The 20,218-nt window shown below is 31.0% G+C and overlaps 1 protein-coding gene across 10 annotated transcripts; it reads right to left on the reverse strand.

The window, feature by feature from the left end:
* Positions 1–414: 414 nt before the first annotated feature.
* Positions 415–10,842, reverse strand: LOC102610145 (uncharacterized). Of its 10 annotated transcripts, none has more exons than XM_006493128.4 (16): positions 10,478–10,836; positions 10,300–10,384; positions 10,087–10,189; positions 9,872–9,956; positions 9,230–9,316; positions 9,004–9,098; positions 8,029–8,089; positions 7,261–7,724; positions 6,731–6,812; positions 6,467–6,643; positions 6,342–6,395; positions 5,139–5,231; positions 4,981–5,046; positions 4,024–4,070; positions 1,757–2,491; positions 415–1,344 (listed from the first exon to the last, which is right to left on the reverse strand). In XM_006493128.4, the coding sequence occupies exons 1-16, from the start codon at positions 10,592–10,594 to the stop codon at positions 966–968; spliced, it is 2,730 nt and encodes a 909-aa protein (XP_006493191.2). In that variant the 5' UTR covers positions 10,595–10,836; the 3' UTR covers positions 415–965. The 10 variants fall into 10 exon arrangements, with proteins under 10 accessions (XP_006493191.2, XP_015381017.2, XP_006493192.2 ...); XM_015525531.3 differs by having other exon boundaries at positions 10,087–10,206; positions 10,478–10,540; XM_052438532.1 differs by lacking the exon at positions 415–1,344 and adding an exon at positions 1,462–1,599 and having other exon boundaries at positions 10,478–10,842.
* Positions 10,843–20,218: the final 9,376 nt, after the last annotated feature.

Raw genomic sequence — 20,218 nt, forward strand, 5'->3', positions numbered from 1 at the left:
TTTTTAAACACCAGATTTTAGGAGATTTAATCCCTAATTTTCAGGGATACTAATTTGCAATATCCTACATGTTTTTATCATTTTTATCCTAGGGTCTAATGTATATAAATAGGTATTCTTCTCTATTGTATAAAAAGTAATATAGAGATTAAAAAAGTAGAAATAAAATCAGAATTTGCACACCTACCATTATAGCAGTGGTTTAAAAGTAATTCAAGGCCAGCAGCTTCTTTTAAGCCTCTAAATTTCAAATCTAACTACTAGCAAAGCTTGATTGACTTAGCTCATTTAAAGTACATAAAGCTGCCAAGAATTAGAGAAAGCTAGTGAATCTAACATGCCTGATTTCTTATATAAGCTTTTCTTTTACAATCAAATCTCAAGAAAATAAGTGGAATTTAAAGAAGGAAATAATAAAGCAAATAAATGGAACGGAATTACTTCCCTAAAAAAAATTACAAAAGTTAACAATCATAGTTGAAACCTAGCTACCTTGTCAATCTCAGGGATCTAACAGTAAAGAATATTCTAGAATCCTCTATAGATGACTAGAAGTTTCCCACTTCCATATATCGGTAACATACATCTTTTTCAGCCATCAAAATAAAAATCTAAAATACATAAACAAAATCTCTAACCTGATATTTACTAAACAAAATATCTAACCTGATATTTACTAAGTTACATCAATGCAAACTCTCTTGCGCATGCAACGCATAACATAATCTCACAAGTCACTGCAACTCTTGAAACCTTCCAAACCCTATGGACATCTAATTCAGTCAAGGATGGTTTTGAAGCTTAATTTGCATCTACATAAATACATAAACCCGACTGCTTAATATTTATCCTTCCAGTCATTCTGGATGCTTGAAGCTTCATTAGTTTCTTGTTTCTCTAATGTACACTGTACAAATCCACAGTAATCACCTACACAACAGTATAAACCACAAACAGCATGCAGCTTATACTGGTGATGGGGAGAGTAAAAATTCTGGTTGTAATCTCTGTAGAAGTATCCCACAAAGGGGACAAAAGGGTTTTGGAGTTTCTTCTTGAACAGAAGATTCTATTAAAGATTTGAAATCATCGGGATATCTAGGCATTGTAAATAAAGACTCTGCGGCCAGTTTGGAAGTCCATCTCTGACAACATTTGCAAAACCATAGAGGAGTTGCAGGGCAAACCTGCATGGATACAGAACATCTTACTAATTTGTGTTTCTGATTATCTCCATCACTGCTTTCCAGACCTCGGCAAACCGCAACTTCTGGGGAATCAAAAGGCACTGATGCTGTGCAATAGGTACACTGCTCTTCTTCTACATATTTACTGGGGTGGCTCCTGTTGTTCAAGGAAGTGTATCAATGATAAAACAAAGATACAACATCTTGTTACATGGAGTTCAAAGTTTCCTAAAATGAGAAAAAATTCTTTAATTTCCATTATATTGTTTAACAAGACCTTTTTGGGTAAAATTATGAAAAACCATATTCTGCGATTCCATGAAACGATGTCCTTTTGGTCTTTTGCTATCACTAAAGGGGATGGCTCAATCCAGTGGAGTAGCTGCTACTGAAAATGTTGGAATAGAGCCTTCTAACGGTATGTCAAGGAAAACAAAACCCACAGCATTATGTAGCAAGATAGCCAAAAGGTCTGAAATATCTCTTGTTTGTTTGCCATTTTTGCATAAATATGCAATTCATTTATCATGCAGAATTCTGTAGCATAAAGAATAAAATACAAAGAATACCTTCTGTCACTTCCTGCAACTTCTGATGCAAGGACTTTTAGTTGATCTCTTACATGTTCATGGTTATGTGCAACCCACTGCTCCATTTGTGCAATTCCATCAGGGCACCAATACACAGTTTGAGAACAAGTTGAGGTCGCATAAGCACCAAGACTTATAAAAGCAGAGAAACTGAAACCCACAAGTCTTTCACGGAGTTCTTTTTCACTGTTCAAAAGCAACTCCATCCATACGGTAAGTTGCTCCTCTTCAGAGCCATAAATTCCTTCTAAGTTCTGTAGTTTGCTGTTGATTTGATCAGCCTTGAGCTCTGCTAGTATTACACGTCTCAAGATAATATTAATGAGGTGCAACTGGCGAGAACTAATCTTTGATACACTTTTAGATACATGTGATAGAACAGTTTTCATAGAAAGGCCAACATGTGATCCCAAATATAATGAAGAGAGTGATCCTAGATACAATGATGAGAGCCACTTAAGTAGTGTACATTCAACATATTGTGGTATAGACCTTTTGAAGGCCAATAATGCTCCAATAAGATCCCAAACAACCAAAGGCTTATGCAAATCTTCATATTGTTGCAAAGACCACAAAATATTGGACTCCCAAACAGACAATTCCTTCTCGGAAAAATCAGGGCAAGCTTCGTGACCATACTTTGGAAAAGTATTTGACAAAACATCTAATTGTTGCCCACCAATCCAGAAGAACTCAATAGCTGATCTCTGAGCCCTGAACATGTTTCCAGCGAGTAAAACATTCTAAAGTGAGACATCAGGGTAAAAATGCAGTAGTCAAATATTATTTGGCATTTTCTCACATGATCCCTCCATTTTCACTCTCATAGATGTGAACAATTCACTTAACAAATAAACTGGCTCAACTTTGATATTTTCAAGCTTGTTAATTTTTGAGCTCAACTCAAATCAACTCCAGCTTGAGCTTGACTTTGACAAGGAAGCTCAAGAACCTACGTATTGATTATCGTCTATTGATTTATATCATGAAATTATACATAATATATTTTTACATTCCTCATATATAAAGGCTAGAATGTTGACTATAAATAAAGTCTAAATATAAGAAAATATATGCCACAAACTAATATTTAAACAAAGCTTGAGCATCATTGTCAAACTCGATCCATCACAAGCTGAACTCAAACTTTGACAATTTCCTCAAGCTGAGATCAAAAAGCCAAATATTCAGATTGGCTTGTTTGTGTCACCATTTCATGGGATGTTATGCTAGTTTCCCCTTTCATATTCTTTTGATGCTTATAGTTATCACTAAGGTGGTGTTTGGTTTGAAGAAATAAGAAAGAAAAAAAGTGGAAAACAGAGAAAGGGAGAGGAAAGGAGAGAGGCTAGAGGAAATTTCATTTTTATTATTTGGTTTGGAATGGAATTCAAGGGGGGAAAGGGATGGAATTTTTTTTTTTTTGGGGGGGGGGGGGGGGAGTTTATTTTTTTTGGTAAAATTTCAATATTTGTTTTTAAGTAAAATTAAAAAAATATAAAAAAATATTAATCAATTTATATTATTTACTAGATTAATAATTATAAATAAATTTTACATTTAAAATAAAAAAAAATAAAGCAAATAGTAATCGAAAAAATTATTATCAACTGATTTGATTTTCTTCAATTTTCTACGTATATAATTTAAAAATAAAAATATAATAAATAAAGTATATTATAGAAATAATATTCAGTTGGTTTTCAACATTACATTAATGAAATGTTCAGAGAGAATACAGGCTTGAGCTTCAGCTTCCTCACTTGTTGTAATTATCTTTAAAAAAATGATTAATTAATTAAATGAAAATATGAAGTTCCTATTTTTATCTCTCTTATAAATGGCAATAGCAAATAAAATAACCATGTGCAACAGCGTACAGTAATTAAATGATTTTTAAGGGATAAATATGGTAATTTACACCTACTGCATTCTGGAAATAAAAAATTGAGGAAACCGAATTCTTCTATTTGAAGCAATTGGAGTTCCATCAAAATTTGATTTCCCATTCATTACTGTCAACCGAACAGTAGAAACCTCAGAGAAATTCAAATTCCTCTCCTCTGTCTTCTCTCTGGTCAACCAAACACAGCCTACGTTTTTATTAACTTGAGTTATCCATTTCCCTAATATCCTATTATTAGTTTTATATAACAATTTATTCTACAGCAAACATCACATTCACGAATTCTTACATACACACACTACACTCTGATAGAGCATTTAGTAGGAAAGGAGTCACTCACCTTGCCTGGTACATGTGATCTAATGCATCCAGATCGAAATTGCGGACCTATAAGAATCAGTCACTTTCTTTTTCAGTTTTAACTTAACAGTATGTGAAACAACAGCTTTTCAATAGCACTATAAAGACTTGCAGTAGCTAGATATTGGGAAAACAAAAAACTGAAAAGACAAGTTTTGTATCAGCAAATTAGTAGGTTACAGAATCCGATATTCTACTCTGCCTCCTCTTATCAATTAATGAACAGAATGATTTAATGATAATTAATGAAATACTTAAAGATCAGTGGTGTACCTGTTTTAATCTCATGCAACTAATTTAATTAGTATTAAATCCTTTTTCCAATTGTAAGCCCCAAAAAAAAAGGGGGGCTTGCAAGACAATGTTCTTGTAGATACAATTAAAAAAACTATAATATTTTCATGAATCCTAGAGCACTTTGATTGCCCCTTGAACAAGAGTTGTAAAGACTATTTGATTTTCTTTTCAGAAAAAAAAAAAAAAAAAGAACACTTCTATGAATAAAATCAAGTAGAAAATTTGTGAACCAAAAGTGTTCCCAAAAAAAAAAAATCTTGATTTATAGTTTAAAACAGCAGAATCAAACAATATAATACTTTGGTATCCAACAGCAACAATATTATTGTGCAGACATAATATGCTACTAAGTACTAGTGAAATATACTTAAATTTGCACCTAAAAGGAGAAGAAACTTTTTTGAAAATGATAATAGTAATACCAATTAAACGTGTCTATTCAAATAACTAGTGTGAAAAAAATGCAGAATATTAATTCTTGATAACAGAAACATTCATATGCAATCTAATAGATTCTAAAATTTAAGCATGTAGGCTATATGCTGGAAAATGCTTTTCTGGAGGGCGACTATGTCTACCGTTACAACTACTAGCAAAAAAGAAAAAATGGGGGAGATACCAGGAAGACAGAATGCCATACCATAGCAACAACAAGATTTCCAGGAGACACGGCCATGCCAAGACAAGAGACAAATGCATCTGGAAGCTGGATAGAATGATTCACATTTTATTCAACTAGAGTGAAATATTAGTGAAGTATTTTTAAGTCAATGAAGAACAGAAAGGGTAACATCATACATCAGTGCAGCTCTGCAGACCAGGAGTGTTTGTGGGAATCGATACTTCAGAGAGAGAATTCCCATGAAAAATCCAGCTACGCACAAAATTATCCTACAGCCATCATTAGATAATGAAATTCAATTAGCAGCTTCATTTTTTGCCTGCATGACAAAGGAGAGACAGCTTGTGTGCACTGAAGTACATAACATTTTGACAAGAAAGGAGGGGAAAAAAGTATTATATTGTAAAATGAATAATCATGCTCATAAAATATTTTGAATTTCTAGATACATTTTTCTTTCTGTTCTTTCCCTAGTTCAGCTGCTATGGTCTCTTGGTTTAAGGGTCCCATAAAGTGGAAATAAATGTACAACAAAAAAATATACATTCAAGAAAGAAACAAAAAAAAATATCTACTTAAACCAAAACAACTCCTTAATTTCCAATTGAGATTGACATGCTGTTTTGAATCTATATTTTGAGGTGCAGCTCAAATTATTTATGAAATCTAATTTACTTTTTTTATCTATAGAGATCAAAATTTGACGAATGCAAAATTTAAGAAGTGAAGAGCGAGCATATTTCAGATTTTTATTTTCTGAAAGAAATCTAATTTTTACTTTTAGCAGATTGAAAAGTATTTTGCAGACACAATTATTAGAATTTTGCATGTAATTAGAACTATCAAAAACTGTTTTCTTGAGCATTAAAAGAGGGCTCAAGCCATTCAGAACAACTTTGCAGAGTTCTTCATTTAAAAATGCAGAAGATCAAATCACACCAAATATTGACTCTATATATTAACTGGATCTAATTGAAGTTGAATTTACAAAAGATTGACAAATAAGCAAAATCTCTTTTTCCAACTACTGCTCATATCGACCTAGAGCAACTACAACTTGACTTGCCACACGCTGAAATCTTGTGGCAAAATTTGTAAGTGCCATTAAAATATATATAAAGATATTCTGCTGAAGATATTTCTTCTAATTTATATACACTTAGAGATAGCACATGTGAAACTAGGAATATATATAAATTGGCAGAAGGCATCAGACAAACTGATGAAGAAAAAGATTTGAATATGAAATAAGGCTACTGGTAACCAGTTTAATGCATAAAAAACATCAGAGAGCGGGTATGAATCTAAAAATCATCATATGACACCTGTCATACTAAGAATTATTGTATGATGCAGCTGAACTTCATAAAATTTAGTACCTGACTGCAGCTGTAGAGACAACATCCATCAAAAGCCCAAGCTAAACCTGTAACCTGATAAACCCTCAAGTAATTAAATCAAGATGGAGATGCAGCAGAAGATAAAATAACAAGAAGACACTTACAACTTGATCATGGGCATTGTATGAGCCAACTTTATCAAATTTGTTACAACTTATGTCACATTTCCACAAATCAAAAGATCCAGATCCTTTGCCAACTGCTAAGAGCATTAGACGAGGGGACTGGACAGGTAAAATGAGTGACAGAACCGAGATTGGGACAGTATTAACAGTTACAACCTATTAAAGAGAGAAAAACAAAAAAAAAAGCATTGGTTTAATTAACTCTGTATATGAAATGAAAATACTCCAACAAACAAGCGCTACCTCCTTCAAAAGGGAAAATGGAACACAGTGAGCTTCTGCTGACTTCTGCAACTCCTGAATATATCCATCCCAGATCCTCACACTATTAAAGACAATAAATATATTAGAACAAATAACCTCACAAATACAGTGGGACTCAACGGATTAAACTCTTCCTTCTTTAACATTAGGGTTAAATAGGTTTCGGCACTGATGTAAATAATGGAAATGGGCAAGTATTCATCATCAAAATGCATCAATCATGCTTTGGGTATTGGGTTCCAATTGATATTATATGAAAATAAACATTTCATCCTAGAATATTATTTTATCATTCTCCTCTACATTAAATTCAAATGATTGAAATGGTAAAATAAACACTTCTTTTGTTAGACTATGTTTGACAAATATTATCTTGCATATCCAAGCTATTCAAAAGTACACACAAAGGTGCAGTGACTAAGAGCTCTGGTAACCATTTACAAATGAAACCTTCTACAGTCGAGAAAAGTTTAAAAGCAAATGAAAATATACTACTATGCATAACTCACCTTCCATCAGAGCTCCCAGTAACCAATAAAACTTGAGGATTTGAAGAATCAGACGAAAGCACTGCTAAACTGATGGAAGTGATCCAAGAATTATGAGCCTGAAATAGCCCAATGAGCACTGCTGTTGTAGGAACCTTGCAGTCCTCGACCGAATAGCATTTTGGAACACAAATTCTCCATAATGAAACTTTGCCAGACCTCCCACCAACAGCTAGAATTGAGAACCAGTTGGAGGAACCATTTTGAGGAACTGGATATTTTTTGGATGATAATCTGAGCACAGGAGACCAGGCAACAGCGAGGGAATGCAACATTGCACTGCGAGAGGCATACTGATCAGCGGTTATCAGTGGGAGACAGCAATTACTTGGTATCTTGGTGATAGAATTTCCTTTAGATTTAGATGCAGCAACTGTTGGATGAGTATTACTGTCTTTCATCTTATTAGATGTAAAGTCAACAATCTGAAAATGAAACAAATGGTAGAAATAACCTTACTGAAACTTGATACCTATATAAGTTTTTTTTTTTTTAATTAGCAAAAACATGGTTATCAAATCCCCTCCTCACTATGTGGGTGGCAAGGTTCCAATTGTAGACCTTGTACAGCAAGAGATTTTGCCAGTTAAACCAACTAGCACCCACTATACCCATATAAGTTAAATCCTACTAATTTCTGAAAAGAAACAAATTACAATTCTTACTAGAATACACAAAGTGACTTGTGGAATGGGTGAATGGAGGAAAAACTTGACAGGAAAACCGTACCCTGGCCATTTCAATGGAAAGGCAAGAGCCAACATCAGAATCCTTGCTACTTCTACCATTACTGCAAAAATTCATTTGTTAAAGAGAAAAAAAAAGGGTAAGTGCAACCAGGAAAGTATCTTGTACAGTCAACCAGAGGTTCACAAAATGTAAGTTTGAACTTCTAAAATTAAAGATACAACTACTTAAATTCATTATTGACAAAAAGACGAAGAAAAGCCCACTTAACATACTATATTGGACCACCAAGGTTCCCAGGAAAGCCCCAAATCAGGTCCATGTTGTAATTTAAAGGCCTTATTAGGATATAGTTGTTTGTTCGTGACTGCATGTCGTATCTCCAAAATAAAAAAATATTGTTGCATCCATAAATTAGCAGCAGCGCGTCTATGATTTGTAGTTCATTGAGTCTGTAAAATGTAAAGCTGATGCTAACCCTAAGAGTGATGCCTACTGGAATAGAGGTCTAATGGCCATAGGACTCTAAGCACAAGGTCAAGAAGCTCCTATTCTCATCCTTCTTTGTAAATTTATGGAAGTCAATGTTCTTATTTTGTCACCACCGTAACCATCACATAATTGCTCAAATATATAAAAGTTGGGCGTAAAAGTGATTAATGGAAATTTTCTGCACCAAAATTCTCAATTTCAAGCAACATATAAAAATACTGCCTTTTCCAACCCATGCCAAATGATGAACCTATCTTGTCTTCTAAAAATAAATCACTATATCCATGACACATCCTACAGCTCACCAGGCAGAAACATTCAGTTCTTTATTCATACCTTCCACTATGTGTTACAGAAGATTACAAACTATTTACCAATTTCATTTCTCAAGCAAGTTAACATTAATATAATAATATACTTTCCTGATTTAAATTAAATAAATTGCACAACTGATGAACAAAAAAGAAATATGGTACTAAGTAAACTTCTAATTAGAGAAAAATTAAAAAAAGATGAGTTTTTTACATTACACTAGATGTGTTGACTCTTCTACGTTTACGCTCCTTTCTTGGTACAGAGTTTGGCAAATCATCAATAGGTTCATGCTCTGGTGTTTTCTCCTAGTAAGAGTGAACACAAATATTATTTTGCAGACTAAAGGGCTGATTGGGTTATTACGGTGTGCTAATTAATGCATCATAACATCATTTAGCAACACAAACAAGGGTCAGTAGTAGATGATAGAACTTACTTCAGGAAATTCTGCAGAAGAAATGTGTGGTTCCCCAAAGTTAATAATTGCAAGGTAGTCATAAAGTCTATCCGATATATCTACGACCTAAGAAAGGTTGGAGGAAAACAAAGTTGGAATCTAATTTGCTATAAGTAAACAAAAACAATATTATCCAAAATAACAAACTTTCAAGACAAAAACTGGAAAATCATTACAAATACAATAATAGAAAGTAAACAGTGCAAATACTCACAAGAGAGGAGAGAGAAAAAAAAAGAACAGAAATTGGTAATCATTTGTTACTCAAGTATTTTGTTTATTCAAAGTGAAAAATGAAAAAGTATTCTACAAACGAAATGCATTGTGTTCAAGCAATACGTGGCATTTTATGTATGGACTAAAGTTAACCAACAAAATTTGCTAGCAGTTTCTTAAGAAATTATATTTGACACATAATAAATGACTATAAACATATACAGATCAATTACAGGGACCTGTATGCTCTATTTTAACATTTCTGGAATATGGTTGAGTTCAAACTATATTAGCAGATTTGGCATTACCAATATTGGCAATATGAATAATTCCCAGGGTAATTACAACGCACACTTCCTATCACCCCCAATATTGGCATCATGAATTTGTTTCCATAGTGCATACCTCAATCCACTCAGCCCCAAAATCACAAAATGGAGGGCGATAAATCTTCACATGTCCTTCTGTTGTGCAAACAGCTAACAAGCACCTGCATAAAATTACATCACGAACACAATTAAATAGCATTAATAAGTTCTAAAGAACATTAAAAAAAAAAAAAAGACCATTACAAGAACAGGCGACAAAAAGGAGAAACAAAAATAATTTGAAATTCATACCCTGAGTTAGAGGCCATTCCAATAGGAGACCATGAAATTGATCGAACAGAAGGTCGACGATCTCGATTTAAAGAAGTGGACAACAGGCAATCACTAAGTAACTCTGTAAAAGTTCCAGTTCTAAATTAAACATATGTTAAAATCTGAAATGTTCACACAAGTAAAAGCAAATAAGCATACTTTAGTAGCAAACTTGAAACTACAATCTCTTACCTTCTCTTTTCACCACTCCAATTGGATACGGTTCACAATCAGGAATCGTGATCAGTCCTCTAGGACCAAAAGGCAACGCTGGATTCTGGAGAATTAGAATTTAAAAGAAAAAAATCAATAAAAATTAAAAGTATAAAATTTGAAATCTAACAAATGTAGCAGTTAGCGTAATGGTTACCAGAATGATGACGAGATGACCAGAACCAACGGCAATTAAGTTCTCGTCGGACCACGCGATGGCATTTGGATAGCACGGAGCGGTCGCTAGCGTAGCTGCCTGAAAACGTGAAGCCATTTTTCTGCTGTTTTATTTTGAGGAGAATTTGGAGGGAAACTGCAGCAACAACAGCAAGAAAAAAGGTTGTGAAGAGTGAAAAACCCTAGTTCGAATCGCGTTGGAATAAATCTTAATAAGATAGATGGATTTATCAAATTATCCGATATCCATATATGTTGGTATGGAGTATGGATCCCGGATTATCCATTGGTTATGGATTCATATCCGTTACAGGTGAGATACCCATAAACTGGTCAGGACTAGGGATTGGGATGTTTTTAATTTTTTCTTACTTCTGTAAATTTATATTTTTAATAATATAAATTAACAATAAATTGTTTACAATTAATTAATTATTTTTTAATTTTTTCTTACTTAATTTTTTTTTACTATTGAAATTACTTTCATATAAATTTATTTGACTATTTTATCTTTTTAGTGCATTTGACAGCTTGCATTATACTTTATTGCATGATATTAAAACACTACTCTTATGCTAATCATATTTGGCTTCAATTTTCAATTGCATTGAACTGTGTTAAATAGGTAGATAATACAATAATAACATGGGTGGACCCAATTAAACCCCTCCTACGCCTTAAAATTTCTTAAATTGAGCTCTTTTAGTCTCGTCTAATTGTTAGGTCCAATACTAATATATTAAATATTTTGAGCTTTTAAATTAAATCTATTTAAATGGTTAAGACTTTTAAATTTAATCAAATTATAATTTAAAATTAACTTACAACACTCATTGTTTATAAATTAACCATAAAAAATTTAAGGAATAAAAAAAAAGTAAATCCCAATAAACCATGAATCCCTAAATCACGATTTGAGTGGGTTATGACCAGTCTACCACCATTGTCGTAGATTTGCCGACGACTCCATTCCTATTGTTGCCAGCCTGTTATCATCTGCCACTGCTACCGTTGAGCATGTCATCCCTTACTGTAGTTGCAGCTAGACCAAATATAAATCTGAAACAGGAATTATGCCTTACTAGCGAACTAATGATTCTTACATGAATGCTATATTAAGTCTTTTGCACCTCTATTCATCAATTTGTATTCTGATAGTTATATAGAAAACTCCAAAAGTAAATGTTCATTGTTAAAAGTGAGAAATACTTTAACATTAAAAATTCAAATGAAAAGTAGTGGGATAGTGGGTGTTGTGTAGAAAGTGAAATGCTTATAACTTATTATATAATGAAAATAATCATTTTTTTAATGCAAACAAATGAATAAAATCTATAAACATGTTGTTTAATATTCGAGCATTCCTGTGAGCCTCTTCAATGTAATGTAAAATAATATTTTTGTAATATGAAATTTGTATTAAACTAATCAGTCTTGTTGCAGTTATTTTGTTAGGATTTAGCTATTATTATGGAATTTAAGTTAATAATGATTTTATTTATTTGAAATAGATATGGAGAACTTTTTTAAAAAGAAACCACCACTTTTGTCTCCTCCGAAAAGAACCAATAATGGTTCATATGAGGTTAATTTACAAAATTTGCCTGCAGACCTTGGCTTACGACCTTGTATTGATAATTATAAAATTTAAGATCAAGCTCAAAGAGCATACTTGCAAAAGCATCCTTCTCAACTTAAGGGGTAAAATTTTTAATTTGAGACATTAAAAATGACGATTTGTTTCAAATTGGTTCGAAGAATTTGATTTTTTGTTGTAATATAGTATGAAAGAAAAGTTTGCATATTGCCTTTTTTGTTATCTTTTCAAAAAAGACAACAGTGATTAAGCAGGCAGTACTACTTTTATTGGGAAGAGATTTGAAAATTGGAAGAAGAAATTAAAATTAAAGATTCATACAGGAGGTGTCAATAGTGCCCATAACTAAGCTAGGCAAAATTGTGAAAGGTTGATAAATTATAAATAGCATATTGTAACATTTTTTGAAAGACAATCCAAGAAAACTCAAATATATATGAAACTCACTTGAATGTTGTTGTTGATTGTATTTGGTTTCTTTTAAATCAAGTGCTAGCATTTTGTGGGAATGATGAGTCTGATGTTTTAAGCACCGAGGGAATTTTATTAAGCTTCTATGCTTCCTTGTTGATCATAATGAAGATATTAATGTTGTTACTTTTAGAAACACTCCTCTAAATTTGTAAATGATATCCCCAAAGATTCAAAAAGACGTTGTAAGTTGTGCTGCAGTTAAAACTACTAATTCTATTATTAGAGAGATGGATGATTCGTTATTTTTTGTTTTAATTGATAAGTCTCGTAATATATCTACAAAGATCAAATGGTTGTTGTATTACATTATGTGGATAAGAATGGATATGTGGTCGAACATTTTGTTGGCATTGAACATATCTCTAGTATTACAGCTGCCTCACTTAATTAAAAAGTCTCTTGATAATATGTTATCAAGGCTTGAATTAAGTTCATCAATATTACGTGGGTAAGGTTACAATAGGGCAAGTCATATGTAGGTTGAGTTCAATGGTTTGAAAACACTCATTTTAGAGGAGAATGAATTTGCTTATTATGTAACTGTTTTGCTTATCAACTTCAATTGGCTCTTATATTTATGGCAAAAAAAGTATGAATAATTTAATTCTTTATTCAATTTAGGTTCAATGCTAGTTAATGTTATTGGAGCATTAGCTGAACGCTGTGACATTTTCTGTGAGAAACATGCTCTCGTAATTATTGAAGCATTAGGTAAGGGCAAGTTTTCGAGTGGACAAGGTTTGAATCAAGAGATTCCTTTAAAGTGTCCTATTGTTACACGTTGATCTTCTCATTATAATACGTTAATAGGCAGGATTTCTATGTTCCCATCTGTGGTTGTTGTGCTTGAGATAATTGAAGTTAAAGGAAATTCTAAATAAAGGTTTCAAGGTAAAATACTATTAAAGTTGATGCAATAGTTTTATTTCATATTTTGCTTATTTTTGATGAAAAATATTCTCGGCTATGCAAATGAGTTATCACGAGCATTACAAAGGAAATATCATGATATTTTGAATGCGGTAAAATTGATTGAAGTTTATAAGCGTAACCTTCAGAACTTGAGAGATAGCAAATGAAATTTTTTATTTGGTCAAGATTCTACTTTTCGCAGCAAGCATGATATTGATGTTTTAGGCATGGATAATTTATTTTTAATTCCTGGGTGATCATGCTATAAAGCTCAAGAAATCACAAATTTACACCAGTATCGAGTTGAGTTATTTTATGTTGTCTTAGACATGCAACCCCAAGAGCCGAATGATTGTTTCAGTGAGTCATATTCTTAGTTGCTTATTTGCCTGCCCTATCTATGCTCAAATGATTTATTTGTAGCTTTTGACAAGGAAAATTATTGGACTTGGTTAAATTTTATCCTAAAGATTTTTCTACAATAGATCTTATAGCATTTAAGCTGCAACTTAATGTTTACATTGCAAATCTGTTGTCTAGTAAAGAATTTTTAGGATGGAAAGGGATTGGTGAACTTACAAGGACAATGATTAAGACTAAAAAGGATAAGGTGTATGCGTTAGTTTATTTATTGGTTACATTGGCTCTAATTGTACTTGTAGGCATTGCAATTGTAGAGAGAATATTTTCAATCATGAATTTTATGAAGAATAGACTTCAAAACCGGATCAGTGATCAATGATAATAACTTAGTTATATACATTGAAAAAGATGTATTTGCTTATATTGACAATGATGCTATTATTCAACATTTTTAAAACATGAAAACATGTCAAGAAGTTGAATATTTTAGTTATTATTTTTTTTGTTGGCTCTTCTTATCTTGTTCAATGTTTTTTAATCAATTTATACTAAGCCCCTTCTGAATTTATTTCCTGAGCCTACCATTGAATAAAAGGTGTATAAAATAAACTCACGGGGGCAGAGTTCAGTAAAACACAACTTATATTTTAAATATATTCATTTAAAGTTTATTATATAATAAATTATAATAAAATTCAATTTTTTAAATATTAGTTTATATTTATATTCAAATAAAAATAATAATATAAGATTGTGATAAAACAAAACATTAAATAAATAAATAACTAATAAAGTATTTTACTTTGATTACATAAAATCATTTTAATTATTTTACTTTAAATACGTAAAAAGTATTTTAATTTATATTAGTTATGTATTATTTACTAAAAGACTAAATTTAAAAGTAAATTCATATTAAGCCATTATAGTTGACATTAATTAATAAAAATAACTTTATAATTTAATATTATATTGTTTATTATATAATTATATAGTACTATATTTTGACAATGTAACATTAAATTAAACTATATTATAATAACTAATATATAGAAATAAATTATAATATAATATTAATTAATAATTTATTATATAATAATATATTATTAAAATCACTTTTATATTATAAAAGTTAATATATAAAAATAATTATTAATACTTAATTTCAAAACTAAATAATAAAACTATAAAATATTAATAAATTTAAACAATATTAATTTAGTTTTAATATTAATATCAAATAATATTATTTTATATAATACAATCAATACTACACGAAAGATAGTATTGCATTATATTATAATGCAATGCATCCTCACATAATACACTTTAACACAATACATTTAGCGTGCGTTTGGCACACTATATTGCATTATGCTGTATTGCATTATCATTATATTATTATAATGTTGTATAATATTTGGTGCTACACTGTACTGTATTAATTTTTTTGTAATATTTATTAGTACCAAGAAAAATACTAAATATAGAAGTCTTAAATTTTAGAAATTTGACATTATTTTTTAATATAAATATTAAAAATATCATAATTTTTCATAAAAATCGAAGCTTAAAGCCTTATATTCTTGACAGCATTATATTTATATTTCAGTATTTTCTAAATATATAACATGTGAAATAAAGATCGAAGTAAAAATTTAATCAAATAATCTCTAAATAATATCATAACGTAATGATATTTTATATTATTATTTTCATTGGTATTCATTTTAAATTAATATTATTTAAATTTATTCATATATAAATATTTATATTAGTTATATTAAATTGTTAAATAATAATCAATTTTTATATATTAATTACTATAATATAATTAAATAATCTAATATTATGTTATATTTTTAATATAATATAAATTAAATGTGAATAATGAATTATAAATTTATTAATTTATATTAATAATTATGATGTAAAAATAAAAGAAAATAAATTAATATTATTTATTATTATATTACATTAAAAAGTTATATTTATTTATTATTATTTAAAAAAGCAAAAGCCAAAAAAAGGCAAAAGCAAAAGCAAAACAAACAAAATCTAGACTCCAAATTGTAAATAACCATAATTTAAAATCTACCATAACAAATATTATATTCATAAAGACAAGAGAATTGAGAAAAAAAAAAGATAACTTTCTTGTCCAAAAATCCAATCTCTACTACAAACTATTGATTCCACTGTTTCGGGCTTAAGTGAACTCCGAAATTGATCAAGAACCCGACCACCTACGCTAAAGGCCGATTCAGATGCAACTGTTGATATTGGAATGGTTAAGACATCACGAGCCATAGAAGCGAGCTCAGGATAACGAATAAAATGTCCAAGTGACTGCTCCTATTAGCTCGTGGTTCACTCAAATAAAGCTTCAGTTGAGTTTTTTGGGTACAACTAGATTCTATTCTCTCAAAATTATCATATTCCTATTATACATGAAAAAAAAGGAATAATTCAACAAACATGAAATGTAATTAAAATTCATCAAACATAAAATATAACTATGACATAAATAAGAATAAGTTGCAATTAAAAATATCTATATAAATAAATAAAACTAACCTCAAGACATGAATCCAATTTTCCTCTACCTTTTTTTGTCATCATTCTCATTTGAGTGAGAAACAGAACCTTGCATGGAAGGTGTATTGGTAGATTGGGTCGAAATGAACATATATTCATTAAACAATGAAAACAACTTCTTTCTAATATTTTTTTTAACTCATTGGAATTTTCACCATAAACCTTTTTGTATGCCCATTCAACAAATTGTAACTTGTAACGAGGATAAAAAATAACAGTTATTGTCAAAATTGTACAAAAGTCAGACCAATACTTTAAGAATTTCTCAAGCATCCTCTACCCCATGTCTTTCATATACCCATTCCCATTTTCTGAGTATTCCCTCAAAGTTACATAAGCTGCAAATACTTTTGGAAAGTACAAATTTGAAGTGGGGTACTTTGATCTAGAAAATATGCAAGTAATCTCATAAAAAAAGTACCAAAAAATTATTAATTCTCTCCAATTTATTCCACTCATCTTCTGAAGGGCAGTACTTATAATTAGAATGCTAAGTGAAAAAAAGCTTTTTTGTAATAAAGTGCACAATCAAGCATAATATAAGCAGAATTTCATCTTGTAGGGACATCTTATCTCACGCCTTTTTTCCTATCCAAGGACATTTGATTAACACACTCCAAAAACTTTTGTTTTCTACCTTGAAATGCTTTCACGGATTTTATAAAGTTCTCCCTCTATTGCTTTTAATCCATCTTGAACAATTAAATTGATAATATGAGCACAACAATGCATGTGTAAATAATCACCATTAGACAGTAAATCTTTCCTAATTTTCAACTGAGATTTCAACATAGTAACACATCCCTCGTTAGTTGAAGCATTGTCCAATGTTATAGAAAACACATTTTTCTCAACACTCCATTATGTCCATAAAGATAATAGCTTTTCAGACAAACAAAGTCCAGTGTGTGGAGATGGCATCAAGGTAAAGTTCAACAATCTTTTTTTGTAAAACCCAATTTTTATCAATAAAATGTGCAGTCAGACTCATTTATCCATCAGTAGTGCAGGCAGTCCACAAATCAGAAGTGAAACAAATTCTACCAAGAACCTCCTCTAACATAGCTTTAATCCTGAGTCTTTCTACATTATAAGCTTTTAAGATATCCGATTTTGTTGTATTTCTAGAAATATTTTATACTTCGGAATTCTGAAACTCAAAACAAGCTCTAATTGCATCGAAGTCAACTAACTAAAAAGGTAACCCATGTTTCACAATTGTTGCAGACAACAACTCACGAAAAACATACTGATCAAATTCTGAAGAACATGACCCTATAGAACCTGAATGGTCTAAGATCATTTGACGGGGGTCACGTGGCTTTTTTAACTTAGGAAATTTTTTAATATGCTTAATCATGTTACCAATCCTATAATTACTTTCGCTAATGTAAATTTTTCCACAAACACACATAGACCTTTCCTTTCCATCTTGATATGCATCTAATGGCAATTTAGTGAACATACCCCATGCTTTAGATGTTCTTCTCCTCTTGCGTTGTTTCTTTAGAATATCAATGTCACCATCTTGCTCTAATTCCTTCAAATTCACTCGATGTCCATGTAAGAAGGCTTCAATGTTAGTTGAATTATCATTATTTGGATCCGATTCCATGTTACTACTGTACCCAAAAAAATTCATATCAATAATGATTGTAACATTAAGTTATAACAGAGGAATGCAATTAAGTGTCAAAAAAATTTAAACAAATTTAAAAAGAATTACTTTCAAACCAAACTGCAAAAGCTACAAGCACACAGGTGAAGGAAGCAATAGAAAACAAAACCCATTAAAGAATGCAAACAATATTTAAATAATTGAGAAATTACTTTTTAAACTAACCTAACCATGAATTCAAGAGCAACCGATCAAAGTCTTGCAACTTGCTATAATTGAAACTTGAGATTTAATCAAGTGTTTGCTGATGAAAAAGAAAGTGGGGATGGTAGGAGGATAAAACTGAAGGTATATTAGTATATGGATTGTGGCACTGGCAATTTTTTTTTATCTTAATTTTTAATTGGCAACAATCTAGAATTTTTAGGTGGAAATTATTTTTTTAATTAGTGGCTAGAAACTTTTATCAATTGGCGCGCAATATGTAAAGCTTATTGTTTTTTTCTTTTTTATTTATCTTAATTATAAATGTATTCTTATTTATATATATTTTTTAAATGTCATATTTTAGTGGGTCGTGTTAGAGGGTTCGGGTTGACATGGTCCATTTATCCGCTTAATAATCGTGTCATTGATCAAGTAAATAGGTTAAAATTTTAAAATCTAACCCGACACGGAAAAAAGTCGTGTTGACCCGAACCCGACCCATTTAATAATCGTGTCAAATTTAATGGCCCAAACCCATTTATTTGTGTCGGGTATTCGGGTCGTGTCAAATTTTGCCAGCTCTAACTAAAACTATTTCATTTCTTTAACTTTGTGACTTTGCCAATAGACAGGGGCACTGTTTTAGTAGTGAAATATGATAGAATCATATCACACTGATAGAATATGATTGAAAATTTGACGTAGATGTTAACAGTCATATCAAACGAATTTGCACAACCATGTAGAAGTTATGATCTTTAATTAGAAACCACACTAACAAGTTCTTATTTTATTAATTAATGTAGTAGAACAAAGTAATAATACCAAGAACTTAGAATAATAATATCCTAATTGTAGACCTTTAATCTTTAACTATTGTTGTGTTCATTGTCTCGTGATTTAAAGCTATTAGGAGGCCACACTTGATGGAAAAAACACAAAATATTACATGATGTAACTGATAAAAAATCTTCTACTAAAGGAAATCTACGGAAAAATAGGAAATAATAGAGGAGGGAGCCACCTATTTCTTAAATGGATAACATAATTATTTGAAAGCTTTTTCATTTTTGAGAAGTAGTATTGCCACAATTTCTCAAAATATGATAGATGACTATTTTTGTTGGAAACATTGCCTAATAGGAACCCAAATTCCTTTCCACTCATGCGAACAAGATTCCTTTCATACCACCATAAGAGATTTTACTAGTTAAGTTGACTATCATCTATAATTCACCATAAATTAAAAGTTACTAAGAATTTGATTGTGTAGCAATCATTGAGAATTTGATTGTTCATATGTCCACAAAATTACTTAAAATTTGCAACTGCACCCTCTTTATGTTAATTAGGGTATTGTGTTGGGACATATGATTTGTGAAAGGGGGATTAAAGTTGATAGATTTGAGATAAATCTTATTCGCTCATTACCATCCCCTACTAGTGTGAAGGAGGTTCGTTTTTTTCTTGGTCATGCCATACTTCTCCAAGATAACATTACCCCTTTGCAACTTGCTTTAAAAGAATATGACTTTTGACTTCAATGAAATCAGATAGCCTTTAGGAAGTTGAAAGAGGTTTTGACATTAGCTCTTGTAATTCAACCATCAAACTGAGATCTACCATTTGAGATCATGTGCGATACTAGTGACTATGTTGTTAGAGTCGTGTTGGGCCAGTACATTGACAAGCTTCCTCACATCATCTACTATGCTTCCCGCACACTGAATGATGCACAATTTAACGATTCCACGACCGAGAAATAACTCATAGTGGTTATCTTTGCTTTGGAGAAATTTCACTCTTATTTGATTAGATCTAAGGTAATCATTTTACTCTGACCATGTGGCTTTTACGTACTTGCTCACCAAAAAGGATGCCAAGCAGTGCTTCATTCGATGGATACTTCTCTTATAAGAATTTGACTTAGAGATTCTAGATAAGAGACATTT

The sequence above is a fragment of the Citrus sinensis genome, chromosome 3, assembly GCF_022201045.2.
Source record: "Citrus sinensis cultivar Valencia sweet orange chromosome 3, DVS_A1.0, whole genome shotgun sequence".
NCBI classification, from domain to species: Eukaryota; Viridiplantae; Streptophyta; class Magnoliopsida; order Sapindales; family Rutaceae; genus Citrus; species Citrus sinensis.